Source organism: Tachyglossus aculeatus, assembly GCF_015852505.1.
Source record: "Tachyglossus aculeatus isolate mTacAcu1 chromosome 12 unlocalized genomic scaffold, mTacAcu1.pri SUPER_6_unloc_1, whole genome shotgun sequence".
Taxonomy (NCBI): Eukaryota; Metazoa; Chordata; class Mammalia; order Monotremata; family Tachyglossidae; genus Tachyglossus; species Tachyglossus aculeatus.
Window position 1 is genome coordinate 15,270,645 of NW_024044828.1, and position 16,032 is coordinate 15,286,676.

General features: G+C 49.2%; 1 protein-coding gene across 3 annotated transcripts in view; it reads right to left on the reverse strand.

The window, feature by feature from the left end:
• Positions 1 to 14,455, reverse strand: part of PFKFB3 (6-phosphofructo-2-kinase/fructose-2,6-biphosphatase 3) — a 28,253-nt gene extending 13,798 nt beyond the window's left edge. The window contains exons 1-7 of one of the 3 annotated variants that reach the window (XM_038741344.1): positions 14,124 to 14,455; positions 13,835 to 14,027; positions 2,638 to 2,763; positions 1,987 to 2,083; positions 1,308 to 1,374; positions 715 to 789; positions 14 to 70 (exon numbers count right to left, since the gene is read on the reverse strand). In XM_038741344.1, the coding sequence (XP_038597272.1) occupies positions 14 to 70; positions 715 to 789; positions 1,308 to 1,374; positions 1,987 to 2,083; positions 2,638 to 2,763; positions 13,835 to 13,913 (501 nt within the window). In that variant the 5' untranslated portion in view covers positions 13,914 to 14,027; positions 14,124 to 14,455. Of the gene's footprint in view, positions 1 to 13; positions 71 to 714; positions 790 to 1,307; positions 1,375 to 1,986; positions 2,084 to 2,637; positions 2,764 to 13,834 lie in introns of all 3 variants that reach the window. The other 2 variants (XM_038741342.1, XM_038741343.1) reach the window with 2 other exon arrangements.
• Between the last annotated feature and the right edge of the window lie 1,577 nt (positions 14,456 to 16,032).

Genomic DNA, 16,032 nt, shown 5'->3' on the forward strand with positions numbered 1-16,032 from the left:
CTGTGATTCTTACCATAACATTAGTGGCCACGACAGTGGGGTCGTCACACACGGATTCAATGAAGAACACCTGGAAAAAAAACACACAGAAAAAAACACTGTTTTAAGAAACTAGAGATGAAATACTAGAGTTCCAACTTCTGAACTATTCTGTACCCCTCTCATAGACAAAAAGAAAGAACAACCTTTCTAGTTCCAAAATGAACAATAAAAATATTATCCCAAATCCTCGAGCTGACCCCTGGCCAAAAGACGGCATGGATAATCTGGAAAAATTCATTTTTCCATTTATAATGAAATATATTTATCTGTAACAGAGAATTTGAAGATGTCTTGAGTTTACAGATTGGAAAGTAGTATTCCCGACAGAATTTAAGGTCCACTTGCTCCATCATTTAACTCTACAATAAAGCACAGCACTCCGTCCTGCTTTGTATTCTCACTTATTCTCATGTGTCCCTTATAAAAGCCTAGATAACTGAATTTGGGGGTATGGTTCACTTGATTATGCTCCCTGCCTGCCTTGCTCTCTTACCTTTTTTGTGTCACTAAATGTCACTGCAAAACAAAGTACCCTGGCCCCATTTTTACCATGGTCCAATCAGGCTAAGGGGCTGGCCTGAGTTGTCAAACCAAGTCAGCAATGTCTCTAAGCCCCCACCTGCATCTCAGTCTCTTGCCCCCTCCAACCCCTTAGAAGAAGTCTGGGATCACCTTGAAGTCATTTTCTTTGGAGAAGTTGACGATCAACTCTCTTCTCTCTCTTGTAGTGTTGGTAGCATCAAAAACCTTTATGGTGGCAGGAGAGAGAGATAGTTTTGAGCTTTCACTGTAGGCATTTCCAACAACTTCTTTGAAATTCCCTTAAAAACTTTCAAGGACAGAATGGGGGCTCACAGCTGGTCCTTTAATGGGGGCTCTCTGCACTCTACGAAACATGCCAACTGCATTTGGCCTAGCATAGGGAATGTGCCCCTTGGCTGGTCACCTGCACACACTGTAGGAACACGTAACTCCCCCACTCCCTGGCCCACAAGTCAGCTGCTCTAAAAATGAGTTAAACAGAGGAAGGAGCCACCCAGGCCTGACCTTAATGTGCAATACTCAAATGCCGGAAACTTCATTAAATGCTAACCCCAGTGTCCAGCAGACATGCCATTAGAGTCGTCAGTGTAGAAGGGAGATAGGGGAACAGAGACTGCAACTGAAGCAGCCTTCTAAGAAGCCCCCTTCCCAATTGAGTCACGGAGCTAATGAGCTTAAAATTTACCATCAGATGGGGAATCCCAGCTGGCACCCCGACTTACCGCAATCTGGCCGCCTTCCTCTGACAGATACAGTTTGACATCTCTCAAGGCAGCTAGAGCACACTGCCTATGAAACAGAAGGCAAGCATGAAAGAGGGGGCGGGGAAGGCTGGAAGTGTTAAGAGGTGAAGTTCTTCGCCAGGAAAGGACAACTGACCGGAATCTTTCAGTTGGGTAGATTTGGGACTAGGGAGAATAAATCACCTTCCAATGTCAACAAACCCAAAAGAAAAACCTGGTTTTCCCCTCTATCCCTCCTATGAGGTTCTGCCACGAATACTGACTCTCTCTAGACACCAGCACCCAACTATGAACCACTATTTTAGCCTTTTGAAGGACTATCCAGGGGAAGTTAATGCTGGAAACACTGGTTGCACAAAAGGCAACAGGTTTGGAGAGACTAAACAGTTTAACGTTCAGTGACTTTCCAAGCATCACCCTGCAAATCAGTGGCTAAGGCAACACAGACCTCACAGCCCTGGACTCCCCACCCAGGCCTCAGAACCCCATACTGCTCCACCCATTTCCAACAGAGCCCAAGACTGACACAAGGACCCAGCAGGCACGCTGAATATTTAGGCTCTGCACAAAGGGAGGGCTTAGTAAATATTGATGGGGACAAGTCCTCAGACCCTCCAACGAGGGCAGAGGAGGAGAACCGAACCCAGCCCGCACTGACCTACGGACTTTCATGGCCTCCTCATTGTCGGGGCGGAAGAAGCTGTAGGAGCTGTAGTGCCTGACGGCTTCCCGGCGGTATTCTCCCACGTTGAACACTTCACAGAGGGGAAGAAGTGGCATAGTTAGAGAAAGCAAGATGCAGCCAATATACCACCTGCCTCTTAAGGGGACTCCAAAATTGACCCAGTCCTGATTGGGGAATTCTGACCAGGCCTCCTTATCATCACCTCTTGCCCTGCATCAGTCTGGTATCTCTGGGGGTGACTTCTTTCCCCATTTCTTTTAGACTGTGAGCCCACTGTTGGGTAGGGACTGTCTCTATGTGTTGCCAATTTGTACTTCCCAAGCGCTTAGTACAGTGCTCTGCACATAGTAAGCGCTCAATAAATACGATTGATGATGATTTCAATTGTTCCTGAGGACAGGGAGTGTGTCTCTTCTTTACCATGGAGCCTAAGACCCTAGCACGGTACTCTACACCCTGTGGACCCCTAGGGTTTAATCTCAGTCTCTTGAGATCAGTCGAGGAGACTCGGACAAGGTACATGGCCTAATGGGAATGGAATGTGGCTTAATTCTGTTGTACTCTCCTGAGCATTTAGTACAGGGCTCTGCAAAGAGTAAAAATTCAATAAATACCATTGATTACCTTTAGTCGGGACCCCAATCCAATTGAGGTAGCGGGTCAGCTTCTTGGAGATGTAAGTCTTTCCTCGGGCGGGCAGCCCGACCATAACTATCACCGTGGGGGAATTGGTCAGCTGTGGCCCGCAGGCTGGAAGGAGAAAGGAAAACAAGGTCCCCACTGTTAAAAAAAGACTCAGCATGGTAGCAATGCACAGAAATGAAAAATGACCTTTTAGTTACCTGTCGCTACTCAGCTCTCATTTACACGATACCTTTCGAGGGGCTCTAAGCCTTGAATGAAAATCTTCTAGTTCAACAGCAGTCTCAGAACAATAACCTGGCCCCCCTGACCCTGATGCCTAGCTATCATGGGCACCCTTGGGCTCTTCAGTGCCATGGAATGGGGTTGCAGGTTCCAACTCTTAGTCAGGAGCCCTAATGATGTGGGGGGCTGAGGAGCTGACGAAGGCCAGGTCAGGAGACCGAAGATGAGGGACAAGAGTATCCTCCCTTAACAGACGTGGAAACTGGGCCACAGCAAAGACTTGAGTTGTCTGGAGTCTTACCCTAAACCGCAGAGCCAGACACCCAATACACATTATGTCCACTCTTGCCAGCCCCTCTAAAAAGCTAACCGAAAGGGAACAAAATAGAAGTTCCCAACCCCACCCCCCTCAAGAAGCCCTGGGGATCCAGACAATGCCATCCCAGTCCTCTGAGAGCAATCTAATTCTGCCATCACCCAGGCTTTCCTCCCCCCTTCTAGCCTGGGCCCCGGGCAGTGCTGACTCATGGCTGCAGCGTGATCAGCTGAATGAATGGCAGGTCAGAGAGGACAGCAGACGGTGCCCACGGTAACTAAGCTTAGCACGGGGACCCTGCCAGAACTGTTCACCACAGGGAAGCCGGAAGGCCCCGGCCTGCTGCCTTTCCTCCTATTTCACCTTTACCTACCGGCTTCTTGGAAATCCATTAACCCACGGGGACTGAGGAGGAAGTGGGAAGCAGGGCAGAAGGAACTGGGGAGGGTTTCTACGGAAGGCACATGCCTCGCCCACAGATGTATGTCACCTGGTCCCTTCATGTTACAGATTACCGCACACCTCTTCTGACTAACCTGCTGGGCAGAGCGTCCTTTGAGAAAGGGGAATGAAAGCCAGAGTTTGAGCCAAGGATGTGGCCCTGCCCTGATTGAAGGGAGGGAAGCTTATCACTTCTCTTGGCAGCTGCTGAGCTACACAAGTCGTCAGAATGGCTATTCATCCCCTCCCCAACCCTCTCCGCTCCCGGAGGGACCTTCACAATCACCCTTGGAGTATGCACTTTTTTTAGACAGGGAGATTAATATCATCATATAGATAGGAGGGGGAGGAGAAGGGGTAGCAGTGGAGCAAGAGAAGGAGCCCTAGGATGTGGCGATCTTGCTTTCTAGCCAAGGAGAGTTTTAAGGACAAGCAACCTCTCTTTTAAGCTGGGCCTAAGCAGCCAGTTAAGCAGAAAGGAGGCACTATCTGAATTCAGCCTAGAGTATCTGAGAATGCTATCCTATGCCTGGCTTCCCAGCTCTGAGAAAGATGAGCGTGAAATCAGGTCTAGGGACGTTAAGAAGCAGCAGGTCAGGGAAACCCTGTTTGAACTGAGAGGCAGCTCTTGGGTCACTGCTTTTCCGGCTCTCTCTCCCAAACCCGGTCTAGCAATACCAAAAAAGACAACACACAATAGGCAGCTGCAAACTCACAGAACATCACAAGTCTTCTCCGCTGAAAGCTCCCAGTGACCTAGATGCTGTTGACAGATTCCAGGCAAATAGGACGCTTCCTCCCAGTACTGGGCAGGGCTATCAAAGCTTTCTCCACTCATGGGCTTAACACACCGGTAGGGAACAATGGCCGTGCCACCAAGAGCAATGGACACACAAGCCAAGCATGCACGGAGGACTCAGAGGGAGCTGGCAAAGCCCGGGGGAATGCTTCAGCAGCAGCATCTTACAGACTAAGAGATTGGCACAGAGCCATATGCGTTGTCAGTAGCAGAGCACTAATGGTCCTTACTCGTGGGCCAGTGACCCCACCGTGAGATGAGTCTCATCAAGTTCCGTCTTATTTCTTGGTTGGGTTCTCTCCAGGGGCGAGCTCTGGGCCCATCTCTGCCTTTCACCCCTCTTATTTGTGGGTCTTCAAGGACAACAAGAGATGAGCCACTGAGCAAAATTTGGGTTATGAGCATCCACTACTCTCATATATAAATCTCTTTTGTAATCAGATTCTGTAGGAAGAGACGGACCACCTCATAGACAAGACTGAATTTCAAACCCAAACAAATCCCCACCCTTTTGGCTGACAGCTTGGCAAGATGCTCCATTAACTTGGGCAACAGATGAATCAGGCAGCAGCTCAGGTACCCTGGGTGGCAGTATTATTCTACCACCACCTTAGTTTCGTCAAGAAGGTGGGGGGCGGGGGGGAGTGAATACAAAAGATACCTAATTTTGCCACCTTCTTTCTCCCTATTTCCCCGATTCTCCTCAGGTTTGTCATCCCCCCAAAAACCTGATCCCTCTTGCTGTATGATAAGAAGGATGGAAAATATTCTTATTTCAGCATTCACATAGTCCTGTGTTTTGTTTCTTTCCATTGAAGCCAAGTTACCAGGAATCCAACTCTAGTAGCTCAAGACCATGGACTGCTTTTAATTCCTGTGATACTCTCCCATGCTCTTGGAAGCGTGCTCTACCCACAGAAGGTGCTCAGTAAATGCCACCAATTGATGAAGTCCTCCACTGCCATTCCTCTGCACTTCACCTCTCACTGCCCAGGGCTGGTCTCCCTCCTCCTATCTATCTTTCCCTATTGAAAGTTCGCCATTCCTCATTCTCCCCAAAAGCCAGGTTAACTGGGTCAAGCACCAGTCACATGTTCACTAAATTGGAGAGACAATCCCCGGAAAAGCCCGGTTCATGGAACGAAACAGATTAAATACATTCCCTGCCTCCACAGGTGGATACCATATGAAATGCCAGTCACAAAGGAAGGCCCGGCATTGTGCCATGCAAGCGGCAAAAGGTAAGAAATGAAGTTGTCGAACCCTGCGCTTGCCTAAATGGAATTAAGATTGTTTTAACTTCCCTGGCTTAATCCTACCATGTTTAGTCATCAAAAGCCTGGGCGGGGTGGGGGGACACGGACCTGGATGCAGGTAGGGATGAAAATGAAAGTTACCAGCAGACCAGCTTTAACCTTACCATTATGTAACCAGCCACCACCAAGGAGATCTCTTTCACTAACAAACAATCTTACCTCAGTGTGTCAGGGGCTCATCAGAAAGGAATGCAGGAAATCCTATCAGGGACTGTCACGTAGTGACCTGATAACTAGGGGTATTGAAGGCTATTCAGTTGGACGCAGAGCTTGGTCAAATGGGATCAGATAAAACCAGGGACTGCTGGGGCTCACAGGGTGTGGGATTACTGGAAGGGGGAAGAGGAAACTCTCCATTTCCTATACTCCATCTGAAACCAGGGGGACTTTGCATACAAGCCCCTGAAAAATTACCCTGGGCTGCCTTTAAGACCAGTTACCTGGTTGAGTTAATTCTAGAAGGGTAAGAGCAATAGAGCTAACATTTCATTATGCATCAATCAATCAATCCAAAGGCCTGATTCCCACCCCAGGTTTAAAATGGAAAAACACTCAGGTTTTAGAACAGGATAATTCTGCTACCTCTGTGCCAGTCTTCCTTGCCTAACTGGCACCCTCGGCTCCTCCCTAGGTTTTGCTATGTCTCAGCTAATACAGACACCACCAGGCACAAACCTGGCAAATTTTGACGTTTGTCTATTTGGATCTAATCTCTCCTGCCTCCCTTCCCCATCCATCCTTAAACTGCATGCTCCAAGGGCAGGGAATGTATCTGACACTCTTCCTTCTGCTCCCACTATTCCTAAGTAACGCTCATCTGCCCCTTTAGTGGCAGTCTTGCTCCTGCTGCAATCTCCACAGGTGCCAATGTGTCATTTTGAGCATAAAGGCATAAGAGAGCAGGTTTCAATGAGCTAACAGACCAGAAAGTCACCATTCTGGGCATTTTTGATCCTGATTGGAAATGCTCAGATCTGGTTAGAGACCAGGGAGGAGAAAAGATGGGAGTCCAGTTCAGGAAACCATGGGTGTGATCAATCCCTCTGCAACTAAGGCACTATTCTGAATACTTAGCACCATGTTCTGCACTCATTAAGTGCTCAGTAGGTAACATTGATTGATTGGATTATCCATTCCTGAGGGCAATCTGTTAAGAGCAGCAACAAACTCTGAAATTATTTCTGAAAAATTAATGGAGAAAAAAATCCATCATTTATATGCCAGTAGCAATTTATTTCAGGATCCTCACACCAATTAAGCCCAGTTTGCCAATTCACTAACTTAACCAAAAACCTTTCATTTGGAAAATTCCTTCTTCAAGCATTGTTAAAGGAAGTTTTGAGCTTTGCATGATCATCACAATGCACAAAACAGGGGTCTGAAATAGGAGAATCTGATCAAAGGACTTCCCAGGTGACTAGTCTAGTCATTTTTTTCTACATTCCTTTATCAGGACACCTGGAAGACTCTCATTCAGTTCCCTCCCCACCAAGTTCAGGAAATAATAATAATAATAATAATAATAATAATAATATGTGATATTTGGTAAGCATTTGTGTGCCAGGCACTGAACTAAGCATTTGGGTAGATACAAGCTGGTCAGGTTGGACACTGTCCCTGTTCCACATGGGGCTCACAGTCTCAATCCCCCTTTTACAGATGAGGTAACTGAGGCACAGAGAAGTGAAGTGACTTGCCCAAAGTCACCCAGCAGACAAGTGGCAGAGCCGGGATTAGAACTGTAAGCTTGCTATGAATAGGGAACATGTCTACCGACTCTGTAACATTGTACTCTCCGAAGTACAATGCTCTCTACACAGTAAGCTCTGTTTTCATAAACGGACTGTTTCCCTTAAAACATCTGGAAAGCGGCAGCTGAAAACACGAATAAGGAGCCTCTTATAAAAATGCTAACATATTAAAAAGGAGAAGGTGGAGTCCATAACAGTCAGAAGGAAATAAAATAAAGTAAGATACATCTCGTCACAACAGGTAGCAGGTTCTTGGCATCTCCCCTCTTTCTGTGCCAAACTGAAGCAGCTTTGACCCCCACACGAGGAAAATGAAGCTGCTTGAGGTATTTTAGCAGACAAAGACACCTAATCAGAAATTCCAGGGGCCCCAGGCACTCAGAGGGAATGTGAGCTCAGTCCGAGTTTACGAGGCTGCACACAAATGCACACTCCCGGGGATTCCAAGAATGGGAAAGGGCAAGAGACCATCCATCAGCCTTCAGGCCGCCACCCCACCCCCCACTCCTCATATACGCTGAAAGGAGCTGCCCGCAAAGGCTACTGCAGCCTGCAACTTGGCTTTAAGAGGCTCACAAGCTCTACGTGAGAGACGTGCAGCCTAGCGGAGGTTTCATGGATCGGCATCAGAAGGTCGAATTAAAGCATCGCTGCACATTGGCTGGACGCTCCCGACAAGAAGTCAGACAGCTGACCTAATTATTTCATCCAAGGCCACAGATTCCCCCAAATCCCTTTGGAGAACCACCTCCCCCATGGACCGCGCATATCTCGCCTCGAGTTCAAGATCGCCCTTCACTCTCAGCATCCTCCAGCACTATTTACTCCAAAACTGATGCCCCCCTACTCCCCCAGTCCAAAAATCTGATTTTTACTTCCAAAATCTGCTTTGTCCCAAACATTACTTCTATGCTCCAAGAAGACGCATTGAGAAGGACAAACGTTTCTCAGAAGAAGTGGTACAAGCAGCCCAAATAAATCTCAGGTAGTCACTGGCTACTGCACGACAGTAATAATAATAATAACTGTAGTATTTTTTAAGCACTTAGTATGTGCCCGGCATTCTCATAATAAGAGCTGGGGTGGACACAAGCCCAACTGTCCCTCTTCCACGTGGGGCTCACTGTCTCAACCCCCATTTTACAGATGAGGGAACTGGGGCACAGAGAAGTTAAGTGCCTTGCCCAAGGTTACACAGCAGACAAGTGGCAGAGCCAGAATTAGACCCCATGGCTTTCTGACTCCAGGCCAGGGCTCTACCCACTGCGCCCTAGGCTTTGGGGGAGAGGTACAATTTGAGTAACTCCCCCAGAAGGGTTGGCGCTTTGGCGGACACACAGCACTAGCTCAGCTATTTCACTGCCTGGAACCCAATCTTTCCGAGAATTTGGAGCTTGCGGGGAGCCACCCGCTAAACTTGTTCTTTTCACCCTCAGCCAGGCTCCTTGACACATCGGAGTCCACTGATAATGGAAAGTGAGTACTGTGTGCGAGGTGAAAGCTGGAGCTGTTCCTTATCCTGCAGGTGCTACTTTCTTCCCTCCCCCTACCCTCTCAACCAGTTTGTTCCAGCCACCAAAATTCCGAAGGCTACCTTGTCAGAGTCAAAATGAAGTCACAAGTAGCGGCAATTATCCTATTTCAGGCCAGAAAAAAATTGCAAGTGAGGATTTTACCCAAATCATCTAGACAGTCGTCTCAATATTCCCCTTCACTTAGGCTCTACAGACCTATGCAAAAGCCAGGGAGATGATACTGATAACGACCAGTTTGGAAAATCTTGGAGATCCAGAGCATCTGTGACACTGGCACCTTCAGCTCCAGAAAAGGTGAGAACACCGACCCACAAGGGGGTCCAGAGCACACAACTCTCCTCAAACATTTTGCACTTATCTGTGCAGTGAAGCAAGTGCGTTACATAACTTCCGAGCCCGAAAATGTTCCTATACAACTCTCCTGACCCAAGCAGGTCTATTATTCCCCAACGATTCAGTTGCAGTTCTGTATTACTGCATTGCTTAATGGGTTAAAAATGAAAGAGTACAAGGTGATGCAATACTTATGTCTAAATAAGATATCCTATGTAACATGCAGCATTAATATCTGCTTTTTGAAATAATAATTGTGGCATTTGTTAAGCACTTACTATGTGCCCAGCACTGTTCTAAGCACTGGGGGGGGGGGGGATACAAGGTAAACCAGGTTGTCCCACGTGGGGCTCACAGTCTTACTCCCCATTTTACAGATGAGGGAACTGAGGCACAGAGAAGTGAAGTGAATTGCCCAAAGTCACACAGCTGACAAGTGGTGGAGTCAGGATTAGAACCCACGACCTCTGACTCCCAAGCCCGGGCTCGACCTCTGACTCCCAAGCCCGGGCTCTTTCCATTGAGCCACAGTGCTTCTCGGATCTCCCTTGGACCACTAAACCACGGTCTCTCCCAACCTGTAATTTATTTCGGTGTCCCCGGCTAGACTGCAAGTTCCTGGAGAGTGGGGGATGTTGTCTACTTAATCTATTTTACTCTTCCAAGAGTGCTGTACAGTGCTTTCCAGGGAGTGCTCAATAAATTTTGACTTATTTTACACCTCACCAGAAGCGGTGGGGGGGGAGACACGAGAAGCTGGGGAGGTGGTGCAAACGAAGAAGAAGGGAAAAGATGAAAATAAACAGTGCAACCAAGAGTCTTCAGGTTTAAAACGTCTCCCCAATTGCCCTTCTCCCCGTCACCAGGCCCGGGCCCAGGCGTGAGCCGGTCGGGCCGTAGGAGCAGCCGGGCAAGATGCCAAAGCGATGCACCGGCCGAGCTGGTGACTCCGCCAAACAATTCCACTTCCCCCAGGAGGCCTTCCCAGACTAAGCCCCCCTTTTCATCTGCTCCCCACCCCCCGCCCACACAGCTCTTGTGTATACACGTCCATATAATTCTAGTGATGTTATAGAGTTAACTATAACTCTACTTATATTGATGCTATTGATGCCTGCTTGCTTTTGATGTCTGTCTCCCCTCTCCCAACTGTGAGCCCGTTGTGGACAGGGATTGTCTCTATTTGTTGCTAAATTGTACTTTCCAAGCGCTTAGTCCAGTGCTTGCACACAGTAGGCGCTCAGTAAATACCACTGAATGAATGACTCTGTTCTCCCCGGGAGGACTGCATTGTCCCTTCCAAGCGCTCACTACAGTCCTCCACACGCAGTATGTGCTCAATACGATTAAATGAATGACTCCACTTTCCCAGGGAGAAGTGTATTGTCCATTCCAAGCGCTCAGTATAGTGTTCTGCACACAGTAAGCGCTCAATAAATACGACTGACTGAAGGAATGGCTCTGCTCTCCCCGGTAGAATTGTGTTATCCTTTCCAAGCGCTCTGCACACAGTAGGCACTCAATAAATAGGACTGAATGAACCACACACACACACACACACACACACACACACACACACACACACACACACACACCGCCCCCGTGGGGGGCGGCGAGGGGCTTTCGGGGCGCCGACCTCGACGCTCATTCGTACATTCATTCAGTGAGAAGCATTGTGGCTCCGTGGAAAGAGCCCGGGTTCGGGAGTCGGAGGTCATGAGTTCTAATCCCGCTCCCCCACATGTCTGCTGTATGACTTTGGGCAAGTCACTTAACTTCCCTGAGCCTGAACTGAGGTTCCCTCATCTGTAAAATGGGGATGAAGACTGTGAGCCCCACGTGGGACAACGCGATCACCTTGTATCCCCCCCGGCGCTTAGAACAGTGCTTTGCACGTAATAATAATGATGGCATTTGTTAAGCGCTTACTATGTGCAAAGTACTGTTCGGGATACAAGGTGATCAGGTTGTCCCACGGGGGGGGTCACAGTCTTAATCCCCATTTTACAGATGAGGTAACTGGGGGTCAGAGAAGTTAAGTGACTTGCCCACGGTCACACAGCAGACATGTGGCGGGGCCGGGATTCGAACCTCTGACCTCTGACTCCAAAGCCCGTGCTCTTTCCAATCAAATCAATCAATCATATTAATTGAGCGCTTACTGTGTGCAGACCACTGTACTAAGCGCTTGGGAAGTACAAGTTGGCAACATATAGAGACAGTCCCTACCCAACAGTGGGCTCACAGTCTAAAAGGGGGAGACAGAGAACAAAACCAAACATACTAACAAAATAAAATAAATGGAATAGATATGTACAAGTAAAATAAATAAATAGAGTAATAAATACGTACAAACATATACATATATACAGTACATATATACATATATACAGGATATTTATATATACATATATATACATATTTCCACTGAGCCACGCTGCTTCTCTGTTAGCGCTTACGCATATAGTAAGCGCTTAATCAATCAATCAATCGTATTTATTGAGCGCTTACTGTGTGCAGAGCACTGTACTAAGCGCTTGGGAAGTACAAGTCGGCAACATATAGAGATAGTCCCTACGCAACAGCGGGCTCACAGTCTAGAAGGGGGAGCTTAACAAATGCCATCATTATTATTCACTCAATCCTACTTATTAAGCGCTTCCTGGGTAGCAGGGCGCTGTAAGAAGCGCTCGGAAAGTACAACGCAGCAACAAAGGGAGGCCACCCTTGCCCGGCGCGGGTTCCCGGCCTGGGGCGGGGGGGCAGAGGGGCCGGGCATCAATAGAAATGGGGGCGAGGCCAGGTGCCCTGCCCGGCTGGCTCCCGGGGCACCCAAGGGGCCGGGTGGCACGCCCGGATTCGTCCCGTTTCCCCCGGGCCTTTCCAAGCGCTTAGTCCACTGCTCCGCACACAGTAAGCGCTCAATAAATAGGCCTGAATGAACGACTGGGTGACCGCGCCCCCCTCTCCCTGCCGCCCTCCCTCCGCAGGTCCCCGGGCATCCCGGGCGACACACACGTGGCTCAGTGGAAAGAGCCCGGGCTTTGGAGTCAGAGGTCACGGGTTCGAATCCCGGCCCCGCCACATGTCTACCGTGTGACCTTGGGCAAGCCGCTTCGCTTCTCTGAGCCTCAGTTCCCTCATCTGTAAAATGGGGATGAAGACTGTGAGCCCCATGTGGGACAACTTGCACCACCCCCGGCTCTTAGAACAGTGCTCTGCACATAGTAAGCGCTTAACAAATGCCATTATTATGTATTATTATTATCACAATCAATCAATCGTATTTATTGAGCGCTTACTGTGTGCAGAGCACTGGACTAAGCGCTTGGGAAGTACAAGGTGGCAACATATAGAGACAGTCATCATCATCATCATCATCAATCGTATTTATTGAGCGCTTACTGTGTGCAGAGCACTGGACTAAGCGCTTGGTAAGTACAAGGTGGCAACATATACAGTCATTATCATCATCAATCGTATTTATTGAGCGCTTACTGTGTGCAGAGCACTGGACTAAGCGCTTGGGAAGTACAAGGTGGCAACATATAGAGACAGTCATCATCATCATCAATCGTATTTATTGAGCGCTCACTGCGTGCAGAGCACTGGACTAAGCGCTTGGGAAGTCCAAGTTGGCAACATAGAGAGACAGTCCCCACCCAACAGTGGGCTCACAGTCTAAAAGGGGGAGGCAGAGAACAAAACCCAACATACTGACAAAATAAAATAGAATAGATATCATCATCAATCGCAATTATTGAGCGCTGACTATGTGCAGAGCACTGTACTAAGCGCTTGGGAAGTACAAATTGGCAACATATAGAGACAGTCCCTACCCAACAGTGGGCTCACAGTCTAAAAGATATGTACAAGAGATGTACAAGTTAAATATGTAGAAGATATGTACAAGTTAAATAAATAGAGTAATAAATATGTACAAACATATATACAGGTATACACACACACACGGGGGGGGGGGGGGGTCCCGTCCCTCCGGCATCCAGCGCTCGGCGCATGCGCCCCCCGGGCACACAATGGCCCCGGTTGGGTAGGGACCAGAGTCTCTGTTGCCAACTTGTGCTTCCCAATCAATCAATCAATCAATCAATCGTATTTATTGAGCGCTTACTATGTGCAGAGCACTGTACTAAGCGCTTGGGAAGTACAAACTGGCATCACATAGAGACAGTCCCTACCCAACAGTGGGCTCACAGTCTAAAAAGCGCTCAGTCCAGTGCTCTGCACATAGTAAGCGCTCGATAAATACGATTGAATGATGAATGAATGGCTGAATGGGCACACAATGGCCACGGTTGGGTAGGGACCGTCTTTGTGCTTCCCAAGCGCTCGGTCCAGTGCTGTGCACACAGTAAGCGCTCAATAAATAGGACTGACTGACTGACGGACTGAATGGCCCACCCGGATGGGGGGGATGCCGTCCCCCGGGCCGCCCCACTCACATCTGCGGGGCAGAGCCGGCCGGTGGTCGATCGGAATCCACAGCTTCTGGATCCGGCTCTGGGTCAGCTCCATGGGCATCTTTCCAGGGGGGTCTCGGGGCCTCCCCCTCCTCCCCGTCCTCCTCCTCCTCCCTCCCTCCTTGTTGGCAGAAGGGGGGAGAAAAAAACGGCGGGGCGGCCGCAACAAGGAAAGCTGCGATTGAAAGAGAAAGGCCGGCTGGGGAGCAGGGCGATGGGGCGGGGAGGAGGAGGAGGAGGCCCTCGGGCCCTGCTGCGGGTCCAGCCCCACCTCGCTACCGGTTGCAAGCCAACTTCTCCCCCCTCTGTCTTTCCCCTCCGTCTCTGTCTCTGCAGGTCGATGGGCTCCTTCCTTCTTTTCCTTCTTCTTTTCCTTCTTCTTTTCCTTCTTTCTGCTTTTCCCTCCCTGGCTGCACTGAGCAGCAGGCGGGCTGGCTGCTGCTATTTCTAAAGGCTTGAGGCCGGCCTACCGGCCGGCACCACCGCCGGCCCCCGCGCACGTCAGCCAAGGGGGGCGGGGAAGGTCCTTTCGGTCCCGGCAGGGGAGGAGGGAAGCGGGAGAAGGGGAGGGGAAAAAGGGAGGAGGGAAAAGGGAGAAGGGGAGGGGAAAGAGGGAGGAGGGAAAAGGGAGAAGGGGAGGAGGGAGAAGGGGGAGAAAGGGAGGAGGGAAGCGGGAGAAGGGGAGGGGAAAGGGAGGAGGGAAGCGGGAGAAGGGGAGGAGGGAAACGGGAAAAGGGGGAGGAGGGAAGCGGGAGAAGGGGAGGGGGGAAGCGGGAAAAGGGGAAGAGAGAAGCGGGAAAAGGGGAAGAGAGAAGCAGAGCAGAACGCCCCCTACCACCTCAACCCTGCAACTGCAGCCGCCCTGCCCTCGCTTCCCCATCCAGCCGGGCCCGGTGGCATTTGCTAGGCGCTTATTACGTGCCAACCCATTGTCCTCACCGCTGGGGCGGCTACGAGGCAGTCAGGTCGGCCCACGCTCAATCAATCAATCAATCAATCAATCATCAATCGTATTTATGGAGCGCTTACTGTGGGCAGAGCACTGGACTAAGCGCTTGGGAAGTACAAATTGGCAACATATAGAGACAGTCCCTGCCCAACAGTGGGCTCACAGTCTAGAAGGGGGAGACAAAACCAAACCAATCAATCAATCAATCAATCAATCGTATTTATGGAGCGCTTACTGTGGGCGGAGCACTGGACTAAGCGCTTGGGAAGTACAAGTCGGCAGCACATAGAGACCGTCCCTACCCAACGGCGGGCTCACGGTCTAGAAGGGGGAGACGGAGAGCAAAACCAAACATACTAACAAAATAAAATACATAGAATAGATAGGTACAAGTAAGATAAATAAATAGAGTAATAAATATGTACAAACATATATACATATATACAGGTGCTGTGGGGAAGGGAAGGAGGTCGGGTGAGACGTCTTCTAAGAGCAGAAGACAATGGGCCTGTAATTAGCCCGGAAGAAGCTCTTCTAGGTCTTCACCCTACTGAGAGCTCACCTCCTCCAGGAGGCCTTCCCAGACTGAGCCCCTTCCTTCCTCTCCCCCTCATCTCCCTCTCCATCCCCCCATCTTACCTCCTTCCCTTGCCCACAGCACCTGTATATATGTTTGTACATATTTATTACTCTTTATTTATTTATTTTACTTGTACTTATCTATTCTATTCATTTTATTTTGTTAGTATGCTTGGTTTTGTTCTCTGTCTCCCCCTTCTAGACTGTGAGCCCACTGTTGGGTGGGGACTGTCTCTATATGTTGCCAACTTGTACTTCCCAAGCGCTTAGTACAGTGCTCTGCACACAGTAAGCACTCAATAAATACGATTGATCCTCACGGATTGATGATGATGATGGCATTTATTAAGCGCTTACTGTGTGCAAAGCACTGTTCTAAGCGCTGGGGAGGTTACACGGTGATCAGGTTGTCCCACGGGGGGGCTCACTGTCTTAATCTCCATTTTACAGATGAGGTAACTGGGGCACAGAGAAGTTCAGTGACTTGCCCAAAATCACACAGCTTACGACGGTTGGCGGAGCTGGGATTAAGGCAACTGAGGCACAGAGAAGTGGCTTGCCCAAGGGCACACGGCAAAGGTCCCATCAAAACCTTACTGAGAGCCCGTTGTTGGGTAGGGACCGTCTCTATATGTTGCCGACTTGTACTTCC